Below are 23,192 nucleotides of genomic sequence, written 5' to 3' on the forward strand. Positions count from 1 at the left end.
CCGTTTGGGATTCCGAGTCTGGGAATAACTCCGTATGGTGATTCTGGTGTTGGGAGCATGATCGGAAGTGAATTCGGAGGTCCGTGGGTCATTTTTTTTGTCATTTGGCTAAAGATAGAAATTTGAAGGTTTTTGAGGAGTTTGACCGGAAGTAGACTTTTTGATATCGGGGTCGGAATCCAATTCCGGAAGTTGGAGTAAGTCCGTAATGTCGAATGTGACTTGTATGCAAAATTTGAGGTCAATCGGACGTGCTTTGATAGGTTTTGGCATCAAATGTAGAAGTTCGAAGTTCTAAAGTTCATAAAGTCCGGATTGGGGTGTGATTCGTGAATTTGGCATTGTTTGATGTGATTTGAGGCCTCGAGCAGGTCCGCATTATGTTTTGGGACTGGTTAGCATGATTGGTTGGGGTCCCGTGGGGCCTCGGGTGGATTCCGGGTGCTTAACGGATTGAATTGGAGTTGGGGAGAATAGCTGAAGCAGCTGATATCTGGTGTAACCGCACCTGCGAGGATTTGGCCGCAGGTGCGGAGCCGCAGAAGCGGCCAGAAGAGCCGCAGATGCGATTTTGGGTTGGAGGTAAAGGACCGCAGATGCAGTTCTCTCGCCGCAGAAGCGGGACCGCACCTGCAGGTGTTGAGGCGCAGAAGCGGAAAGGGGAGCCCGGAGAGAAACCGCAGGAGCGGTAGAGGGGCCGCACCTGCGAAACCGCAGAAGCGGTCGTGTGACCGCAGGTGCGGTATTGCTGGAGGCAGTAAGGTTCTTTAAAATCGGGGGTCTTGAGCCATTTTCCTCCATTTTTACTCTAGTTGGGCGATTTTTGGGGAGCTCCAATAGAGGGATTTCATCATTCAAACATGAGGTAAGTTAATTACACCCCTTGTGAGTTAAATACATGGTTTTGTTACGGATTTGAGCATAAATTGGTAGAAACTTGGGGTTTGAAGGAAAACCTAGAAAATTGATATTCTCGAATTTTGACCGCAGTTTTGGGCATGAAATTAAGAGTAAATTATATATTTGAGTTCGTGAGGTTATGGGCAAGCGTTATCTTCGAAAAATTTCGGAATCCAAGGGCATTTTTGTCAACTTTTCGATCGGGGTTAGGAATTGTTATAAATTGGATCATTAGGAGTAACTGAACGTATATTAATGGTTTTGCATAATTACTAGCTAGTTTTGGAGCATTGTGCATCGATTCGAGTCTTCGGAAGGGCGTGGAAACGGCGTGTATGGAACTTCGAAGCGAGGTGAGTCTCCTTTCTAACCTTGTAAGTGGGAATTGTCCCCATAGGTGAATTAATTGGATTTGTGCTCCTATTTGCGGGGGCTACGTATGCACGAGGTGACGAGAGTCTGTGCGTAGCTACTATTATGTTTAAGTCCGGGTAGTCTAGGATCCAAAAGCATGCTATACTTGGAGTATTTGTGATCTTGTTGATAGTTTGAACTGCTTAAATCACATCGAATCAGTAAATGAATTTCTGAAAAGGATTAATCTTCATTTTCCTGAATTGTTAAAAAGAGAATTGGCTTTTCCTTGGATAATTGTTCTCTGATGAATTCTTGATTGTTGTGTTTATTTATATTTGACCGCGTCGCATGTATGATTCGCGAGCGGGGTAATAGATGCATCTATGGTTCGCGCCATTCGACCATCTAGCAGTGCACAGTTTGAATATTGTTGGATCGGACCGTACGACCTCGACATGATTTGTGCATGCTTGTATTGCTTGCCGTGAGATTTATAGATGTTGATAATTGTTCTCCCTGTCCTGAGATAAATGCTTAAATGATGGAATTAAATCTGGAAATTTCCTATTAATAAAAGAACTGTTTATTTGCCTCATGCTATAGAGTTAAAGTCATTTTATTTCTCGACTCACTACATTATTGGTATATTGTCACACCTCCTTTTTACCACCGGAGGGGGATATAAGGATGTTTTTCCAATTTAAGTGACATTATTCGAAATGAGATTATTTATTTAAGAGTCGCCACTTGGAATAATTTATTTGGTGTCCCAAGTCACCGGTTTATTTTAAAATCGTAAATCGAGGAAAATTTGACTTTAGTTTATAAGTCTGCGAACCAGAAATTCTAGATAAGGAATTCTGTTAACCCGGGAGAAGGTGTTAGGCATTCCCGTGTTCCGTGGTTCTAGCACGGTCGCTTAAACTATTAAAATTGGCCTAGTTATCTGATTTATTATATGGTTTAACCTATGGTGCATTTTAGCTTAAAACCGCTTTTAATTATTTTAAACCGCTTTTTGGAAGATTCAACGTTATTTAAAACATGCCTTGAACCACGCTACATGAAATGCACCCACGGTTCGCGACACGTTCTATTTAACATTGTTGAGAAATTGAAATTGGGTCACATGAAATGTACATCCGGATTTAGTAATTAAAATCACAACTACGTCACGGGAACCGTACCCGTAGCTATGATTGAATAATTTAAAGAACGTGCCTAAAGCAACTACGAAGGCTTAAATTAATAACAACATTTATGAGGGCCATGGAGAGTTTAATTTATGGTGCACCTCAATTTTTACAAGGTTTGAATTAGTTTCATGAGGGCCATGGGTTTTTAAAGGGAAAATGGCACACCTCAAATTTCCTATAAGAGTTAACTAATTTACGAGGGCCATGGGCTTAGGGGGTTTTATTTGGCGTGGCACACCTCAAATGGTTTTAAAGGAAACTTATTTAATTAAGGCCATCTAAGGATATTCTTATTTAAAACTATCTTAAGCTTAACAAAGGTTAATTGATTACAAACAGATTTTTAAACGTTTGGGGCAAGGGGAATGGGCCAGTAGTGTTTCCATATTTAGACAATTCAGCTTTAAAAGCTGTCTTTGGGCTCACGAATTGGACCAGAAATTAAAAGGGGCTAAAGGATATCATTGCTGAATTTGATCCAAGCAGCCCACATTTGTCTTAAATTTAGGCGGGCCCAGTTGCGATTACTGATTGGCTAGGCCTATCCACCTTTGCATTCTTAGCCAAAACATACAAGTGAACTCACTTTTAAATGGAGAAAACTCAGAATCAGACACAACTCAAATTACAATATACATGATTTGCAAAGTAAAAGAATCAATACAATTATACCAAGACTTATAGGAAAAGAGAAGCCTGGATTTGGCTTAGGACCCAGGACCAATGGCCTATGTCCAAGTTCCTTTCGTGGGTCAACATTCAATTGGGCCTCATGTTCAGCCCCCTTTTACCCTTGCGGATTGAGGCTCTCAACCCCAGCCCATTGCATTACTACAATTATGAATACTATTATAGAATATTCATACAAAATAGAAGTCTTACTTATTACAGCACTTCATACAGAATCAAAATTAAAAGAAAATCTATGAATATTACATGATACCCTATTAGATACATATAATACTATTCTAGTTACTAATCTGCTATAGTGCTCGTTTCATTGATGAACCAATAGACAGCCTGCCTGCCTTGGACATTGTTTATCAATCAAAGCTGGGCCTCTCACATAAACAAACTAAATTTCAGAAGATTCAAGCAATGGAAATTTTAAACTTTTAACCTTGGAACCTACTGATTTGAGTCAACTAGTGACTCAAATCTGTAGGAATTGGCTAGTAGTTTGCAAATAGAGCCCCAAATGACCTCAAAACACAACATCAATCAGAAAGAAGACAAGAACAGAAATGTGTTAAACACAGTTACTACTAACAACAAAACTTTTAATTCTTAGCCCTTTAACCCGCTGATTTGGCCAACTGTCGATACCCCCTTTTTCTATGGCGAAATCGGGTCTACGACATTTGGGAGGATAAATTGTTCCCTTTTGGGAATTGGATTTTGAAATTGAAGAGTCGCCGCCTAATGATTAAAGTCCATTAGGACACTAAAAGGGTTTGAGTTTGAAGAACCAGAGTTTGGCTAAGGGCTAGAAATTATCTCGAGGGGAAGGTGTTAGGCACCCCTCAAGATCCACTAGTGTGGTTCCCGGCCATGTTATAATTGTGACTTCACATAATCAAGTAAGCAATTAAGGGATCAAATAGAAGAGGTTTGCATATAACATTGCAAATAAGTTGAAACTGTGAGGAAAGTGAAGAGGGTGGAAATTTACGAAAGATTTAAACAATTTCTAAAGAAAGCAGATAAAAAAAGGAAAAGGGAAGGGGGGGGGGTCCTAGGTTTATGATTAATATGGATCACGTCAATGCAATATCCTGTAATCACTCCTCAGAAGAGGGGCTACATGAGATATAAGCGCATCAGTCATCATCTCCATATTCTACCCTTCCCACCCCGTAAAGGTTATTTTAAAACGCGTGGGTTGGTCACGAATACTTGTTGCGTGCTATTACCCGTCCCGTCCTATAAGTCCTAGAGAGTATTTAGGACCACTATTCCTACAAGGTAAGGACTAGGCTGAACCCTTAGGTTTAAAGGACAAAATGCTAGGCGATATACATAACAAATAGGACCGCACATAAGAGAGCATACAAAGACAAATAAAGGCTCACAGATCCCTCCACAAGTGAACACGTAATTAGCACGTCTCAAACACATTTAAGGTCTCAAAGATGGGAGTTTTAAAGAAAAGGAATAGGGAACAACATGTTGAGTAAGTAAAAGAACCGTTAAAGCAGGATTTTGAAAAATACAGTAGAGACTTAGTAGCTTAACTAGATATAGGACGGGTATCAAAATAGCACGATTCTGGGCAGAAAAGGTAACCCAGTAGTTTTAAAAAAAAACATAATAGAACAAGAATCAGAAAGTCAATGAGAGTAAATAGACGCACGATTTCAAAATTTGTTTCCAGATAGAGCGGGAGTTTTAATAAAAAACAGAGTGAACTTCAGAGAATCATAACATGAATGGGAGCGGCAGAGTTCAAATTAAAAGAGGTTGGTTAGTCTTAAACTTGAAAAACACATGATTAATCGATTCTTATTAGGCCTAAAGTTTGCCTAGGCATCGTATGTATTGCCTAATCGTCTTAAGGGGTGAACATGCATATTTGATCCTTTTTGTTAGTTTCAAAAGAGGTACACAAATAGTTAGCCATACTTGTATTATTAGGTTAAGCATGCTACTGAGGCGTTTAATAATTGCAACTCAGACAAGTATAAAACCCTAAACAACAGGATGTCTAATGCACATAGGAGTTCCTAAAATATGATTTCTAAATGCTAATGATTATGAGAATGCAGCAATAGCCTTATAACAGTTATTTGCTTGTTATTAACTGATCATGGTTGCAAGATGAACATGATAATAGGCTGAAAGTAAAGAACCTAAAGCAGGATCTCTAGTGTATGAGATGCATGTCCTATACAGGTTATCTATTGCGCAGATAAGTAAATAAAATCCTATAAACATTTTTTCTACCCATTACTTAAACTAAGCATGCATGACCCCCGTTTCACTATAACCCCAATCATTTGTTTACAAATTATTACAAACCAATGATAGCTGAATTAAAGTGATAAAGAATAAAAAAAGAAGTTATTCTATAGGGAGCCTTCAATCAGGCCCAATCTTCCAACCTCACTCCTTTCGAGTTTCACAGCCTTGACATGGTCAGGGTACGGCAAAGCTCCCTAGGGCCCCCATTGGGTCCCTGGCCAATACCAGCACCCAAAACACTTACCAAAATGTTGGGATAGGTGCAGTATGGAATTACCAGCCTTGTGCATCAAAAGTTCAGTGAGTACTCAGAGGTACCCAAAGCAATGCTTACACGAAGGGGGTAGAACCTAATCTCTAAGAGTAGTGAGAGTGCTTGATATAGGTTTAAAGGAATTGAGTTGAGAAAACAGTTTGAAAATGATCCATCTAGAATAGTTTTTGAAAGAAAACAATAGAAGAGTGTAACAGTTTTGGAAGAAGGTGAGTAGGACAATCTCAGAACTAGAATATCACACATAGTTCAGGGAAGCAAACACAAACAGGGGAAAGGGGAAATGGGACAAGTAATTCACATGTAAGAGCATATTTGCACACACGCAGACATCAAAGAAGGCATTTCAGGATTTAAACAGTCACAACACATTTCATCACAAAGTGTTCATGGCAGGAGCTTAACAGCATGAGATTGAGGGATGCCAAAAAGGTTCACACATCATGTTCAGGGAAGCGGTTCAGGATTACTTAGTAGCTAGGAGGGTCATGAATACATGCTGATAATGTACTGGGGTTAGGGAGTAAGGAAGAATTGCAGTAAACAAGTAGGGGAAGCAGTAGACATGCAATAAAAACATGTTGTTTTGGATGCTGTAAATCAAATAGAAGACATACCAGTCAAGAGTGAGAGAATAGAGCAGTAGTGTGCAGGGAAGTAGAGCAATGGACAGTAGCGTGCTGGGCAAAAGAGAAACAATGTATAGAGTAATAAAACAGTAGAGTAACAAGTTATTCAGTCTTGGCTTTCAGCCGACTGGGTAGCCAGTAGTCAATAAGAGAAGCGAGAGAGAATGTGTAGGAAAGTGAGAGAGAACCATAAGTATATGATATGCAGTGTGCTAAAGTATTTATAGTTTTGAAAACAAGTAGAGAATAAGGTAACAAGTACCGACTTAACATAATTATAGAAACAGTACCAATTGGAATCAATCACAGGACCAAACTCCTTTTAATTAGGGAGTCATGATTTGAATGGGTACAAGCTATATCAGATAGGGAAAGAATCACTTAGACTACTGACTCTACCATAATAGGAGTAGTAAGGCATGTAACATGTAATAAAGGCCAAATACATAATATTTCAAGTAAGGAAAATATATACTGAATATTTGAAAGTATGTTTATGTGCATAAATATGGTAACAATATAAATTAATTCTGAAAATTAGTCAAAGAATCACGGATGAGACTAAAATCACAAGGAATTAGTTCTAAGTAAGGAAAGCATCTCACAAATAAGGAAGTGATTCAAAATCAGTGAAAAACTTCTAAGGAAAACATATACAAAATCATGGATTCGAAGAGATGCACAGAATCAGCAGAATATTTGGTAAACAGTGAATAATTAGACCTATTAAACACAAGAGGCACGAAAATCAGAGAACCCTAAGCAAGAAATCATAGAAACAGTAGAAGGTTGGAAACACTAACAACAAAATTAAAGCATAGAACTTAGAGAATAACCCAGAAGAACACACAAACAAGCAAATAATACAAACACAAACATATAGTACTCAAAATTAGAAAATAAAGTGATTTCGAAAAGGGTTCAGAAACCCTAGTTTCAAAAAGGGGATAAAACGTTTAAAACTTGAGCAATCGTAAAGATCAAGTAGAGAGTAGTGTAAAACATAAAGGTGTGAGTTAAAAAAAATCGTTAAAAAATACAGAGATTCAAGAGGTTTGGGTCGAGATTAGGGTTTCATAAGAACCAGTGAGAAGTAAGAGATACCTGGCCGTGAAACTCAGTAATAATGGTGTTCATAGCACCATCGGACCAAAACCCATCGGAGAAAGGCCGGAAACAGACCCAGGCAAAGCTTCAGTGACCATCTCGTATGGTGGAGGCTTCTGGGATCTCAAGGATAGGGGGAATCGGCGAGATAAGGTTTCACGGCGGCTGGTGATCGAAACAGGTGAGGCTAGAGGTGGCCGGAGAGAGGGTGAAGGCCATCGGAGAAGAAGAACCAGAAGGTTCTAGAGAGAAGGAGGAGGGGAAGAGACGAAGTAGAGAGAGAGAGACCGGTCTCGAAGACTGAGGGGTCAAAGAGGAGGGGGTAGCTAGAATTTAATTAAGGAAAAAAGATCTGGACCGTTGATCTTGTTTGATCAACGGCTCAGATTAATTCGGAGCTGGGCCGGGTTGGATTAGAGATTGGGCTGGGGCGAATTTAATTGGGTGTTGGGTAAATTGGGTTAATTTAAAATCTGATGGGGTGGGTTAAAATTGGGGCTAAAATTGCAATAATAATAGGCTAGGTATTAAATAGCCAATTTCTTCCTTTTATTTTATATAAAATAGTAAAATGATTTTAAAAACAAACTAAAAGCACTGAACTAATTAATAATGTATAAGTATTAATCTAAAAATACTGGAAATAATTTTATAATTGCAAAATGTTGTTAATCGTAATATAGGTTGTAATTGCAATTTATGCAATTTAACTTAGAAAATACCAAACAGATTTATAAAAATATGCAAAAATCACCTTAACAATATCTTGGTGTAAATATGAGAATCGAAATAAATTATTCACCAAAAATGATAATCTGGGAATAATTATTGGATTTTGTACTGCTAAAATAGACAATAAATTGATTTTAAAAATCTTATAAAGTTAGGAAAACAATATCAAAACTCTTGGGCATGCTTATATGTGCATACTCATGCTATTTTGAGAATATTTGAGTATTAAAAATACATAGGGAAAAATTGGGTATCAACACCAACTAGTGGCCAAACTCACAGATAACAGCTCATAAATAGCAAACCAATTTCAGGTGACATCAAGTAAACAAGTTATACATTTAACTGAAAGAAAAGAAAGGGGAAGACATGACTTTAAACATCCAAAATCAGCATTATTCAAACAGAATATTTAGCTAGAGAACATCTTTGAACTAGGTCACTTTTAGAGTGATGACTGCTGAACAGTCATGTATCAACTCAATTTGTTTATATCACATTTATTCAAGTTTTAAGCTCACATAATAGCAAACAACTGGGATACACATCATTGTAGTCAGGATACTAACATGAAAAAGAACAACCATTCATCACAGGTAACTTGCAACTTTGATCCCTATGCCATTTTAACAAAAAGCTCATTACATGAAGGAAAATTGAGTTCAAATACCTTGAACAAGCAGCAATAAGAACCAGTGAATGCTAGAACAGGAAAGCACTAATTGAAAACACTTGAAAAGAGCAAAGAGAAACAGTAGAAATCCAGCAGCCCAGCAACCAAATGAAATCTCAGACTTCCAAACCCAAACCAAACACTTGAAACCAGAAATCCCAAAGTAAATAACCCCAGAATACTCTCTATTTCAAACCATGTCTTTAACTTGTGAGGAAATAAAATATGAGAGGTTTTTGGAGTTTTTCTCAAGATTTTTGGAGTATGAACTTTTTAGAAAAATAGAGCTTTTTGCAGTAAAAATGATGATCAATCCCCCTTTTCTGAATGAGAGGACCTTCCTATATATGGGCTGCCTAGGGGAGGGTATATTTTTGGCATATTCCTTATCCTAGGGAATAAATAGTACTGTCTTTCGTACAGCTGTCCTATATTTCAGCATCTTTTTGTAACAGCTAGGACAACTGTACCTTTTCGAAAAAATTTCTGATTTTCTAGCCTAGGTAAAAACCCATTTTTAACCTTCAAGTTACTGCTTATTTAAGCTTTAACCTAAACTTTTCCAGTTTAAATAGGTCCCTAAAGTTTCAAACGATTTTCAGATTAGGACAAACACAAACAAACCTAAGAAAAATAAGAAATCTGAATCAAAAGGCCTAGAAGAAAAATGAGACTGCCACCTAGAACTAAAATCTAAATCATTCCATAAAGGAAGATGTTCTCCCAATTAAACTAAAGACTGAACCAGGGCATCTAAAAAGAGAAGAAAAAGAAAAAGAGATAGCAGGAAAACAATCAAAGGAAAACAGTAGTGACTAATTCAAACTCATGCAATTGAGTATTTGAGATTCAAACATGCTTTTAATCAATCAAAAACAAGTAAACAACTAAATATGTGAATGAAATCTGAAATGACACCTAAACGTGCAACTAGTCAGAAAAGAAATCAGAAGAGAAAAATGAAATTGTGGGGGAAACTGAGTAAACAACAAACTAAACTAAAAATAAAAACCTAAACTAACATGATTAGTTCCTAATGGCCAAATGCAAAACAAGAAACCTAGAACATGCAATTGCAGACAGATCAAACCATGAAGAATCAATCAAAGGAAAGGAGAAAAAGATGGCCAGGAGAAAAGAAAAAGGAAAGGAGATAGAAAGAACAAGCTTAGAAAAATTACCCATAATAGAACCAACTGGAACCGGAGGGCTTGGTTGGAGTCAGGACTTTGACTAGGGAAACTCGAACAATAGGTCCAATCCACATGAGTCAACTGCTCTCATCAAAAGCAGTCAACTCATGTAGAATAGAGCCATTAAAATCCCAGAATCGACTCAAGGCAGAGGTCTTTTAGGGTTTCTGGATCTAAGATCTAAAATTCGACCAAACTGGGGCCGATTTGGAAAGGGCTAACGGTAGCTTAGGGTTTAGAGAGGGGTAAGGATTATAGGGTGTGAGTTTGGAGCGATTTGGAACGATTAAGGTTCTAACCGGATTCTTCGATCTAAGATTCGAAAAACACAACGGGTATTTAGGGAAAACGATTAAGGGATTCGTAGAGAGGGGGTGACGAGAAATCCTGGGTGTTAATTTGGGGAGCTTTGGACCGCCGGAACCGCCGTGAGACGATTTTCGGAGGTGGATGCGGCGGAGGTGGTGAAGAAAATAAGGGCGGCTAGGGTTATGTTTTTTTGGAGATAGGGATGAGAACTGAGGAGATTTGGACATAGGGGGGGGGGGGGAATTATTTTCGAACATATATGTATTAAGTCATCCCATAGTTTCGAGCCGTTGGATGATCGAAATCCAACGGCTGTGATGGAGTTGCTTCAAAACGGGGTCGTTTGGGTATAGATGGGACGGACCGGGTAAGCTAGTGTTTGGGCCTGGGCTTTAGGTAATATTTGGGTGCAATTTTGGGGCTGGTTTGAAGATCAAAATTGGTCCAATACCAGAAAAATCCAATTCTCTTCTATTCCTCTTCTTTTATATCCAATTTCTTTTCTTTTTCTTTTCTTCTTCTTTTTTTTAATTAAAAATCCTAATAATCAAAAATCCTAAATTATCTAAAATATAAAATTAAACTAATTAACTAATTATAAAAATTATAAACATCACTTAATTCTAAATTAACAGAGAAAAAATCAATAAACTAAAAATTAAAGACAAAAATGTAAAAATGAGCTTTTTTTGTGATTTTCAAATTTCTATAAAACAAATAATTACTGATTAATTCTAAAAATATAAAAACAAATCCTAAATGCAATGCATGATATTTTTTGGTATTTTTTATGATTTAAATAAAATTTAAACATGCACAGAAATGCAAATAACTAAGAAAATTCTACAAAAAATTCCTAAAAATGGCAAATAATTAACAGAAAACCTATTTTCTTGGGATTTTGTAGGAGTATTTCGTATAGGGCAAAAATCACATGCTCACAGCTGCCCCTCTTTGCTCGGAAACACGAAGGGACTTTCGGGCAAAGATAAATGAGCAATTGTGAGGGATTTTTGCCCATTCGAAACTCCATGAGAAGCATCTTTTGAAAAATCCTGACCGAGCCTTGCTTCAGAGGTTGCCTGCATATCCTTGGCTATAAAGGAATCAGGTCAGTGTAGTTCTGGAAGTTTTGGTAGCTGGGACTACCGGGAAACTGTGATTTCACTGCTGTTGCTGCTGTTTCTACTTGCTGAGCTCCTTATTACACCAAAATGAAGAATAAAAGCTAAACTAGCCAAGCCTATCAACTACGAGTTACAAGATTCCTATCTATAAACCTTCTAAGGCTTGATCTTGAGTCTCGAATGGTTCTTCCAGCAGACTCTGATCTGAATCTTGATGCTCGTTAGCTGCAACCGCTGGTTCATTCTTCTTCAGTTTTTCGGATCAAGGCGGGACAAGCAAAGCTTGTGACTTCAATCATATCTTGGACAGTCTGCATCTTTTCTCCGCTTCTATACTTGGAGTTCAACTTCTTTTCTTGTTCTTCCTTTCTTTTATTTGGGTTGAGACTTCTTCTTTCGCTCATCTGAAACCTTGTGCGTCACGGTAAAAACCTGTTGAAGCACAAAAGCAAACAAACGAACGAAATTTTTCTGCCCCAGTTTTCACTAGGAAAATTTCGTGAGTTATTGTAACAAAATCTAAACTATTTCTTTATTGAAAGCAATTAAACTTGGGATTGTGTATCCTTGGGAAGAAGAGATTAGGGAGTGGAGCCCTATATCTATACTAAAATCAACTAGGGAGTGGAGGCCCTATGTTGGAAAAAGCGACTAGGGAGTGGAGACCCTATGTCTAAAATAAATTCAACTAGGGAGTGGAGACCCTATGTTTAAAAATAAACTCAGCTAGGGAGTGGAGACCATATGTTGGAAAAGGCGACTAGGGAGCGGAGACCCTATGTCTAAAATAAACTCAACTAGGGAGTGGAGACCCTATGTTGGAAAGGCGACTAGGGAGTGGAGGCCCTATGTCTAAAAATAAACTCAACTAGGGAGTGGAGACCCTATGTTGGAAAGGCGACTAGGGAGTGGAGACCCTATGTCTAAAAATAAACTCAACTAGGGAGTGGAGACCCTATGTTGGAAAAGGCGACTAGGGAGTGGAGACCCTATGTCTAAAAATAAACTAAGGCGACTAGGGAGTGGAGACCCTATGTCTAAAATAAACTCAACTAGGGAGTGGAGACCCTATGTCTAAAATAAACTCAACTAGGGAGTGGAGACCGTATGTTGGAAAGGCTACTAGGGAGTGGAGACCGTATGTCTAAAATAAACTCAACTAGGGAGTGGAGACCCTATGTTGGAAAAGCGACTAGGGAGTGGAGACCCTATGTCTAAAATAACTCAACTAGGGAGTGGAGACCCTATGTCTAAAATAAACTCAACTAGGGAGTGGAGACCCTATGTTGGAAAGGCGACTAGGGAGTGGAGACCCTATCTCTAAAAATAAACTCAACTAGGGAGTGGAGACCCTATGTTGGAAAGGCGACTAGGGAGTGGAGACCCTATGTCTAAAATAAACTCAACTAGGGAGTGGAGACCCTATGTTGGAAAAGGCGACTAGGGAGTGGAGACCCTATGTCTAAAAATAAACTCAACTAGGGAGTGGAGACCCTATGTTGGAAAGGCGACTAGGGAGTGGAGACCCTATGTCTAAAAATAAACTCAACTAGGGAGTGGAGACCCTATGTTGGAAAAGCGACTAGGGAGTGGAGACCCTATGTCTAAAAATAAACTCAACTAGGGAGTGGAGACCCTATGTTGGAAAAAACGTAACTAGAGATTTGGGACCCTAGGCTTACCATTTTTTGAATTTTTCTTCTTATCTCTTTTTTTCATTTTGTTTCTTCTTATTTTTTTTCTTTTTTTTTATTTCATAGAATGAGTGAATGCGGGAAAGAATTTTGGAGGGGACTTCCCTTTATGGATTGTTGCTGCAAAGCTGTTTCTAGCCCTTGCGCGGTTTCTTTTTGGTTGCACCTGCTTCTTGCAAGGTTGCTTTGGATTGCACCTGTTTCATTTTTTCAAACAAAGAACAATTGTTAGTTTGAAACGGTGGTTGGTTTTGTGGCCTTGATTGTTTTTATCACTTGATCTCGGCCCAACTCTTTCGATGAACATCTCTGTTGCTTGTTGACTTTCTGGAGATCAATCTCTCTTTTAAAACCCAGGGACCTTGACTTTCCCAAAATTTCACATGATGGTTTAGCCATGTGGGACTTTGGCCTTTTCATCTTATTTTGCCTTTAAGGGCACTTGCCTTTGGATTTCTTTCCTTTTCAATAAATCTGAACCTGGAGCATTGACCAACATGGCCAGTCGAGATCGACTTGATGCACCTGCTGAGGCTGGGTGCTTTTCTTTAGATTTGGCTTTTGTTAAGCAGAAACCTGTAAAACCAATCTTGCCATCTTTTCTTTGTACCAGTTTCGAAGAGGGATTAGACCAAAAGGGACTCAATGAAAAGTAAATAAAGGACACGATAATGAATTTAACAAGAGGTGTCCCTTTCGGGGGAAGAAAGAAGGACTTATCTGGAGTGCATGCAGACTTCAATAGACATGACATGCTTCTTGGACTGGATACCCGATCTATGCAACTATCCAACTTCTCATAAACCCATTATGACCCGTGTTTTAAAACCGGGAAACCTTGCCAGGACCCTTTCAGTGCCGATGGTTTTAAGGAATTCCCTTTTTTCGATCAATGGCGCCCATTGCGGATTTTCGCCAATGGATCTCTCTCATTTCTCTTCTTTCCGTCACCTTATAGTGCTCTTTACGAGTTTTCACTAACAAGACTCTCTCATTTTTTAGTTTCTCTGCTCACCATCGCCTTACGGTGTCCGTGTGGGTTTTCACCAACAAGACTCTCTCATTTTATTTATCTCATTTGATTGTAACGGATCCAAATAGCTGCGTTCTTCGATTTTGAACATCTTTTACCGATTGATCGGAAGGACTTGAACAGTGTTCGGGATAAAAGAATTTGGACTGAATTACAACTTTGGACCCTTTCAGGCGAACCGTCACCGAATCATTATAACATCTGCCCCAGTTTCACTTTTTGGGGAAATTTGGATTTTTGTTTTGGTGTGACTGAACCCCAGAGAAAGGCTACCTACGTATCCTTTCGGAATCAAGTCGAACGTAGTTCAGGGAACTTTGTTTTTGTTGTTTTTTTCTTTTGTTTTGATTTGATGGTTTTTTTTTGATTTTTCACGTTTTCAGGTTCCAAAGAGGGTAATGGAAGAAAGGTAACCGGCTCAAAGGGTTAGCAAAGATTGGAGTGTTTGGGGTAGCGAGAATAAAAGCCTTCGTCATCCCAATCGGATAATACTGGTGCCGCAGAAAGATTAAACATAGTACCTTATGACTGCGTCTGCATTTACAGTTGTTTCGGGATCATTTCCTTCAACGTCTCCCAAGTATAATGCCCCTTTTGGTAACATCTTTCTTATAATGTATGGACCTTTCCAGTTTGGAGCAAACTTTCCTTTTGCTTCCTGGTGTGAGGGAGAATACGCCTCAAAATGAGTTGCCCCATTTTAAAGTTCCTAGGCCACACTTTCTTGTTGTAGGCATGGGCCATTCTTTGTTGATACAAATGCCCGTGGCAGACTGCGGCCATTCGCTTTTCATCAATCAGGGTTAACTATTCTAGACGGGTTTTGACCCACTCACTGTCATCAATTTCAGCTTCAACAATGATTCGGAGGGAAGGGATTCAACCTCTGCGGGTATTACAACTTTAGTGCCATAAACCAAAAGATAGGGTGTTGCTCCAATCGATGTGCGCACAGTTGTGCGATATCCCTTCAATGCAAACGGCAACTTCTCATGCCATTGTCTAGAACTCTGGATCATCTTTCTAAGAATCTTCTTGATATTCTTGTTTGCTGCTTCAACAGCACCATTAGCTTTGGGTCGATAAGGGGTAGAATTCCAATGCGTGATCTTAAATTGTTCGCATATCTCCCTCATTAAATGACTATTCAAGTTTGCAGCATTGTCCGTAATGATAGTTGTAGGAATACCAAAACGACAAATGATGTTGGAGTGCACGAAGTCTACCACAACTTTCTTTGTGACAGCTTTGAGAGTGATTGCTTCAACCTATTTTGTGAAGTAGCCGATGGCAACTAGTATGAATCTGTGCCCATTTGAAGCTTTTGGCTCGATTGGCCCAATGACATCCATACCCCAAGCGACAAACGGCCACGGGGCCGACATAGGATGCAGTTCTGAGGGAGGTGCATGAATCAAGTCGCTGCGTACCTGACACTGATGGCATTTTTGGACGAAGCTGAAGCAATCCTTTTCCATGGTGATCCTGTAATACCCTACTCGAAGGATCTTCTTTGCAAGGACGTGTCCATTCATATGTGGCCCACATACTCCTGCGTGTACTTGATTCATGATTCTTCCGGCTTCTTGGGCATCCACACATCTCAAAAGGTTCAAATATGGAGTTCTTTTGTACAAAACTTCTCCCCTCAAGAAGAAACCACCAACGAGCCTTCTAATGGTTCTCTTTTGATCTCCACTGGCTTGCTCGGGATATTCCTTTTTTTCCAGAAACATCTTGATATCATGGTACCATGCTGAACACTTGGCTCTACCTCAACTGTATTGCAATACCCATGCCTTTCTCGGATTTGAATTTCCAACGGGTCAATGTGGACATTGCCTGGATATGGCAACATCGAGGCCAAGGTAGAGAGTGCATTGGCTAACTCATTGTGAAACCGAGGGATGTACCTGAACTCAACGAATTTGAACCGTTTTCTAAGATCCTACACATGTTGCCTGTATGGTATAAGTTTGACGACCCGAGTTTCCCATTCTCCCTGAGCCTGTCGGATAATCAGATTTGAATCTCCCATGATTACCAATTCTTCCACATTTTGGTCTATTGCCATGTTCATACCCATAATGCAGGCTTCATTCGGCAGTGTTGTTTGTGCAGAAAAACTGAAGCCGGGCTGTGGCTGGATAATGCTGACCAGTAGGTGAGATCAAGATTGCCCCAATCCCGACACCTTTTGCGTTCACCGCTCCATCGAAGATCATTTTGATTGGCATCTTCTGAAATTACCTCAACTGAACTCACTTCCTCGTCCGGAAAGTAAGTACTCAAAGGCTGATATTCATCATCAATAGGGTTTTCAGCTAGGTAATCCGCTAGAGCCTGAGCTTTCATGGCCGTGCGAGTGACATAGACTATGTCGAACTCAGTGAGAAGGATTTGCCATTTTGCCAACCTCCCTGTGGGCATCGGCTTCCAGAATATGTTTTTTAAAGGATCCAACCTAGTGATGAGTTAGGTGGTGTAGGCTAACAAGTAATGCCTAAGCTTCTGAGCGACCCAAGTTAGGGCGCAGCAAGTCCTTTCCAACAGGGTGTATTTGGCTTCATAACTTGTGAACTTTTTGATCAAATAGTAGATTGCCTGCTCTAATTTTCGGGTCACATCATGTTGCCCGAGGACACAGCCAAAAGAATTCTCTAAGACTGTCAGGTACAAAAACAAAGGCCTTCCAGGTTCGGGTGGGACCAAGACTCGCGGGTTTGACAGATATTCTTTGATTTTGTCAAAAGCTTCTTGACACTAATCTGTCCATTTGATCGCTGTATCTTTCTTCAACAGCTTAAATATGGGTTCACATGTGGAAGTCAATTGAGCAATGAACCGGCTGATGTAATTCAACCTTCCCAACAAGCTCATAACCTCTTTCTTGGTTCTTGGAGGAGGTAAATCCCGAATAGACTTTATCTTCGTTGGATCTAGCTCAATGCCCCTCCGACTGACTATAAATCCCAGAAGTTTCCCAGACGGAACTCCAAATGCACATTTAGCCGGGTTTAGCTTCAAATCATACTTGCGCAGATGCTCAAAGAACTTCCTCAGGTCCCCAACATGGTCATCTTGTGTTTTGGACTTAATGATCACATCGTCCACATATACCTCGATCTCTTGGTGCTTCATGTCATGAAAGATGGTAGTCATAGCTCTCATGTATGTTGCCCTGGCGTTCTTCAAACCAAAAGGCATGACCCTGTAACAATAGGTGCCCCAGGGTGTGGTGAAGGCTGTCTTTTCCGCATCTTCTTCATCCATCAAGACCTGATGATATCCAGCATAACAATCCACAAAAGACTGTATCTCATGTTTGGCACAGTTGTCAATGAGGATGTGGATGTTTGGAAGAGGAAAGTTGTCCTTGGGACTTGCTTTGTTCAGATCCCGATAGTCAACACACACTCGGGTTTTCCCGTCTTTCTTTGGCACTGGGACTACATTAGCCAACCATGTGGTGTATCGGACCACTCTGATTACACCCGCTTTCAACTGCTTGGTGACCTCTTCTTTGATCTTGTCACTAATATCAGTTTTGAATTTCCTCTATTTTTGCTGGACAGGGGGACAATTGGGATAAGTTGGCAATTTGTGCACCACTAGATCAACACTTAATCCTGGCATATCATCGTAGGACCAAGCAAACACATCTTTGAATTCAAACAAAAGTTGGATCAATGCATCCCTAGTTCTTTCATCTGTGTGAATGCTTATCATGGTTTCTTGGACCTCTTCTGAGCTCGGTTTCATTTAGATTTGGCTTAGGCTTATTCTCAAATTGTTCCAATTCTCGATTTATTTCCCTAAAAGCCTCTTCTTCATCATATTCCGGTTTTTGATTCATTATTTCACAATTAGACAGCGGGTTTGGATCTGGGCATGAAGTCCGCAAGCATGTCATGTTATTTAAAGCCGCATTATTAGAACTAAAAGAAGAAATAAGAAAAAGTAACAAAAATCAGAAAGAATAAAGAGAGAGATTCATGAACAATAAAATATTGATTTCCTTTCATTGAATTTTGAAGATAACAGGGTTTACATTGGAATTTAATGACAGTAAACTAAAGGAACATCCGAGTTACACCCTGGAATAACTCGTGATGTAGAAAAGGTGGCAAGACTGAACTACCGGGATTCCCGCCTGACTGGGAATGGAGTAGCCTTCCATTTTTGCAACTTGGCATTGGGCCCCATATACAGCACCTCAGCGGTGCTCGAGCCTTCTCCCGGCTGGACCATGTGGGTTTCATACAACATCTGCCTCATAGCTCCACATATTTCTTCAATCTCCTCGGCCGTGAAGGCCTCATCTTCCTCTTCTATTTACTTGGCCTTAACGAATGTTTCGAACAGATGCGGAATTGGCTGAGGCAAGACCCAACCATTGTTTTTCCGCTCATTTGCCCATGTTTCATCAGCTGGCGTGGCCTGAAAACCCACACCAAAGAACTTCTCACTAGCAGCCAGAGTGATAGGTTCTGTGATACCTTGCAATGATGTCCCGAGCCCCTTCTCGGGCTTATATCCATGCCTGGTCATTTCCTTGGCAATCATAATTGACACATTCGAGAGAAAGGGTTGAGGACACGGGCTTCCTTCTTCACATTGGTCTGCGACCACAACCTCGAGGCTTGATAGACTATATGTTTGCTACCTTCCCTTCCTTCAAGACATGGGACTGACGGGTCCCTATAAATTGATTGCTCGTCCTCCCCGTGGGCCACGATCTCCTGATCTTCATATTCAAATTTCACCATCTGGTGGAGAGTGGAAGGTACGGCTCCCGCCGCATGAATCCAAGGCCTTCCCAAGAGGAAATTATAAGAGGTATCCATGTCTAGGATCTGAAATGTCACCTCGAAATCTACACGACCAATAGTCAAAATCAAATCGATCTCGCCTATGGTGTCTCTCTTGATGCCATCAAAAGCACACACACAGACATTGTTAGGCCTGATTCTCTCAGCCCCAATCTCCATTATTTGCAAAGTTGAGAGAGGGCAGATATCAACTCCGGATCCGCCATCCAGCATGACTCTTTTCACATAATACCCCTCACATTTAACTGTCAGATGAAGGGCTTTGTTGTGGGCGGCTCCTTCCGGGGGTAAATCATTCTTGCTGAATGACATCTGGTTGATTGCGAAGAATCTTTCTGCCATCCTTTCCAATTGTTCAATAGTGGTTTCAATCGGAACATAAGCTTCATTGAGGGTTTTTATCAACACTTTCTGATGCTCGGTTGAGCTCAACAGTAGGGACAAGAGTGAGACATGTGAAGGCGACTTCCGGAGTTGCTCTATAACCTCATAGTTTGCAGTTTTCATTTTACAGAAAAATTCTTCGGCCTCCTCAGCACTAACAGGTTTCTTTAGTGGGAAACGCTTCTTCTTGGCTTTGTTCAAATCCTCCAAGTTAAGGTATTTCTCAGCTGGGTTAGTTTTATTTGTTTCCCCCAGGACCTCTTTTCCCTTGTATGTCACTACCGCTTTGTTGTAATTCCATGGGACGGCAGTGGGGTCTGTCATGGGCTTCTGCGGTGCGCGGCCAATAACCACGGGCTCATTCAGCCTTGGTGAAATTACTGGCCCCCGTACCATATAGGTCCCTTTAGGCACGTACATTTTAGATCCCCTGTTCAGCTCGAACCTTTTTGGAGGGCTCAATGTTATTTGTTCTTTCCTGTGACCCCGGGGAACATAAAGAATGGCATCTTTTGGGGGTACTGCCCCAGTTTTGGTTTCTACTTCCTTTTCTGCACTTTGAGGGGTGGGTTCATTCTTTTTCTTCCCCTTATCATTCTTTGCAGCAGCCTTCGGTTTCTTCTCAACATCAGCAATGGCAATGATGACTTTCAAGGCGGGATCAAACTCTTTATCTTCGCAAATCATCCCAATAAAAGGTTCGTTGTTGTAGGCCGGTGATGGATTGTTGGTCACATTAGGAATTTCTTCATCCTTCAGAACTATTCATTTTTGCTCTATGAGATTCGCAACTGCCCTTTTTAGGGTCCAACAGTCTTCAGTGTCATGCCCTTCCGCTCCCAAATGATAAGCACATTGAGCATCGGGTCGGTAAGAGGACAACTCTGGGTTTTGCCTGGTTTCGGGTACGGGTTGCAACAAATCCATTTGGTTAAGTTTAGGGAAAAGGCTAGAGTATGACTCACCAATAGGAGTGAAATTTGTTCTCCTGGGTGGCTCTCGAGCACGGTCATTGTAGGGGAAATTATTTTGTGGAGGTCGGGGATTATACTGAGCTTGGTGGGGAGGGTTATTTCTAGGAGGTGGAGCTCTGTTTTGGTTAAACTGTTGTTGTGGCCGAGCGTTTGGTTGGGCGTTCATTGCTGCATACGGTTGGGGGGCCATAGCATAATCCACATCCTGGTGGGGATAATAATGCTGTGGGGGGCTTGGAGAGAAGTAACTTCTGGGTGGACGGGGGTTCCTTGAACCTGAAGCTGCTATTGCCGCTTCTTCCTTTTTCTTTCTGTACGCTACACCTCCGGACCCACTTTGAATTGCTTGGGACGTAGCTCTTATGGCAGATTGACTCAATATGCGCCCTGTTTTTACACCGTTCTCTACCATCTCACCAATCTTGATGGCCTCCGCGAACGGTTTCCCCATTGCAGACATCATATTCTGAAAGTAGTCAGCCTCTTGGGCTTGTAGAAAAACACTCACCATTTCTGTTTCATCCATCGGGGGCTTGACCCTGGCCGCTTGTTCGCGCCATTTAACAGCATATTCCCGAAAACTTTCCGATGACTTCTTCTTGAGATTCGACAGAGAATTCCTGTCGGGAGCTATGCCTATGTTATACTCAAACTGCCTGACGAAGTCCCGAGCTAGATCATCCCAAATGTGACAATGGGATATCCTGATCCATGTACCACTCGGATGCAATGCCCACTAGACTCTCCCCAAAATAAGCCATAACCGAGCTCCTCTTTTCCACCTGCTCCTCTCAGTTTATTGCAGTACCTCTTGAGGTGGGCGATGGGATCCCCATGCCCATCGTACTTCTTGAACTTGGGAGTTTTAAAATCCAAGGGTAGGTGGACATGTGGGAACATACACAAATCAGCGTAGGATACGCTCTTTTGACCACTTAAGCCTTGTATATTCTTAAGGCTCTATTCCATTCTCCTCATCTTCCGAGTGATTTCTTCCTGCTCGGGGTTCTTTGTAGTTTTCTCCTGTCCTGCGGTAAAATCATATCGGGGCTATTGGGGGTAGGAATTGGTAGTGAACTAGGCCGTTTCGGGTGGGAAGGATGGTACTTGAAAAGTGAAGGATGATGGGTCAAAGTTTGGCCTTGGCAAAGTGGCTTGTGCGGTGGCCGAGGAAGGTAGCGCAGTGAATATGTTGGAGGCCACACCTGAAATCAACACCTGGGGGCAAACCACAGAAAGTGTTCCGGCAAAGTGGGCTGAGATGGTAGGATATCCAAGCGGAGTGTTTGGGTAATTTATTGGGACGTTGGAAGTTCCAATCGCCCTGGGAACTAGCTCAGGGAAACCAGGTATCGTACTCGGTGGCTCCCTACCATTGGACCAGGCGTCCCACATTTCCAACATGCGGAGAAGCAAAACCCTGTTTTCCTCAGCAGCGGCTGACTCTGAAGTTGGGATGGCCGAGATCGGGCTATTCTTTGAGATAGGAATCGTTGGTAGATGACCCTCAGATGACATTTCAACACTTCCTTTTGATCTTGTGAAGTAGGGATGTGAAGCCAGATTACCACAAAACCAACCACCTTAATATAGAACCTTAACAATAGCAAACACAACGAACCAGTTAGTGCGAGTCAATTAATATATAGGGAATCGCACATTGGGGTGTGATGCACCTATACAGTTAAATGTTTTTCTATATTGTTTGCGATGGTTGCGTGTTTCATCCCGGCTTTCATTTATCTCTCCAAAAACTTTTTTTTTCTTTTGGTGCTTTTCACCTTTGCTCGCTTTCGTACTTTCGTCATCATTTTTCCTTCTTATTCCTGCTTTCCTCTCTTTTCTTGTTTTTCTCTTTTTCTTGTTTTTCTCTCTTTTCTTGTTTTTCTCTCTTTTTCTCGTTTTCTTTCTTTTCCTTTTTATTCGAATTATTTAAAAACATGACCGGATCCGATTGGGTGCCTACGTATCACGATGCCGCGTGAATTAGAACATCACGTAGTTCAAGAAATAAATGCAAAAATAAAGAAACAATTTTTGGGGTTTTCCGAATTTTCATTAATAAAACTTCTACTTTTTTCTGTTACAAAAGACTCCATCCTACTTTTCTAGGAATTTAAAAACTAAAGACAGACTTGAAACATACTTTAAAACTAGAAACTGAAATACAGACTCAAAATGAAAATCAAGAGTACATAAGTGCTTCAAAAGTTGATCTAGGGGCCTGCGGGACATCAGTCGGTCTCGCCACGGGCCTATGTGCAAGGTCTCCTTGAAGACGATCCAGGTAATTCATGATTTTTCGAACAAAGGTCATCACTGCGGAGAAGAAGGTGGTTTGAGTCATGTCTTCACATTCATGGCACTTTGTGACGATGTAGTCAGCAATTGCTCTAACCCTTTCCCTGATGACACCTTTTTCTTGGAGCAAACGACTGATTTGTTGAGACCTAGCTTCTAACACTTGGGCATCATGATGGTTCTGACCCTGCAGCTATTGCATATCTTCCTCTAGCTGGGGCATAAATGCATAACAGAGTCCCCTTTCCGCTTTAAAGTTCCTAGCTTGTTTGGACATCTCATTTTCGAGGGAAGTTAGCCTTTTCTTCAAGTTTGTGACTGTTCCCTCATATTTCCTTTTCAGTTGTCGTACAAACTCTGCCCGTCCCTCTGCGGCCTTTGTCAACTGTGCCTGGGCCCTTGCCAGATTACCCTCAAATTTTTCCAAGTCTTCCTTGTACTCAGATATTTTCCTTCTAAAACTAGTTATGAGTCTTTCATCTTCCTGGCTCTTCTCCTGATTTTCAGCAGCTATCT

At 40.7% G+C, this 23,192-nt stretch overlaps 1 protein-coding gene across 1 annotated transcript in view; it reads right to left on the reverse strand.

Annotated features, from left to right (window-relative positions):
* LOC109216081 overlaps positions 1-16,540 on the reverse strand; it is a 28,529-nt gene extending 11,989 nt beyond the window's left edge. The window contains exon 1 of the mRNA XM_019380210.1: positions 16,436-16,540. Within this exon, the coding sequence (XP_019235755.1) occupies positions 16,436-16,540 (105 nt within the window). The remainder of the gene's footprint in view (positions 1-16,435) is intronic.
* Positions 16,541-23,192: the final 6,652 nt, after the last annotated feature.

Source organism: Nicotiana attenuata, unplaced genomic scaffold (assembly GCF_001879085.1).
Source record: "Nicotiana attenuata strain UT unplaced genomic scaffold, NIATTr2, whole genome shotgun sequence".
Taxonomy (NCBI): domain Eukaryota; kingdom Viridiplantae; phylum Streptophyta; class Magnoliopsida; order Solanales; family Solanaceae; genus Nicotiana; species Nicotiana attenuata.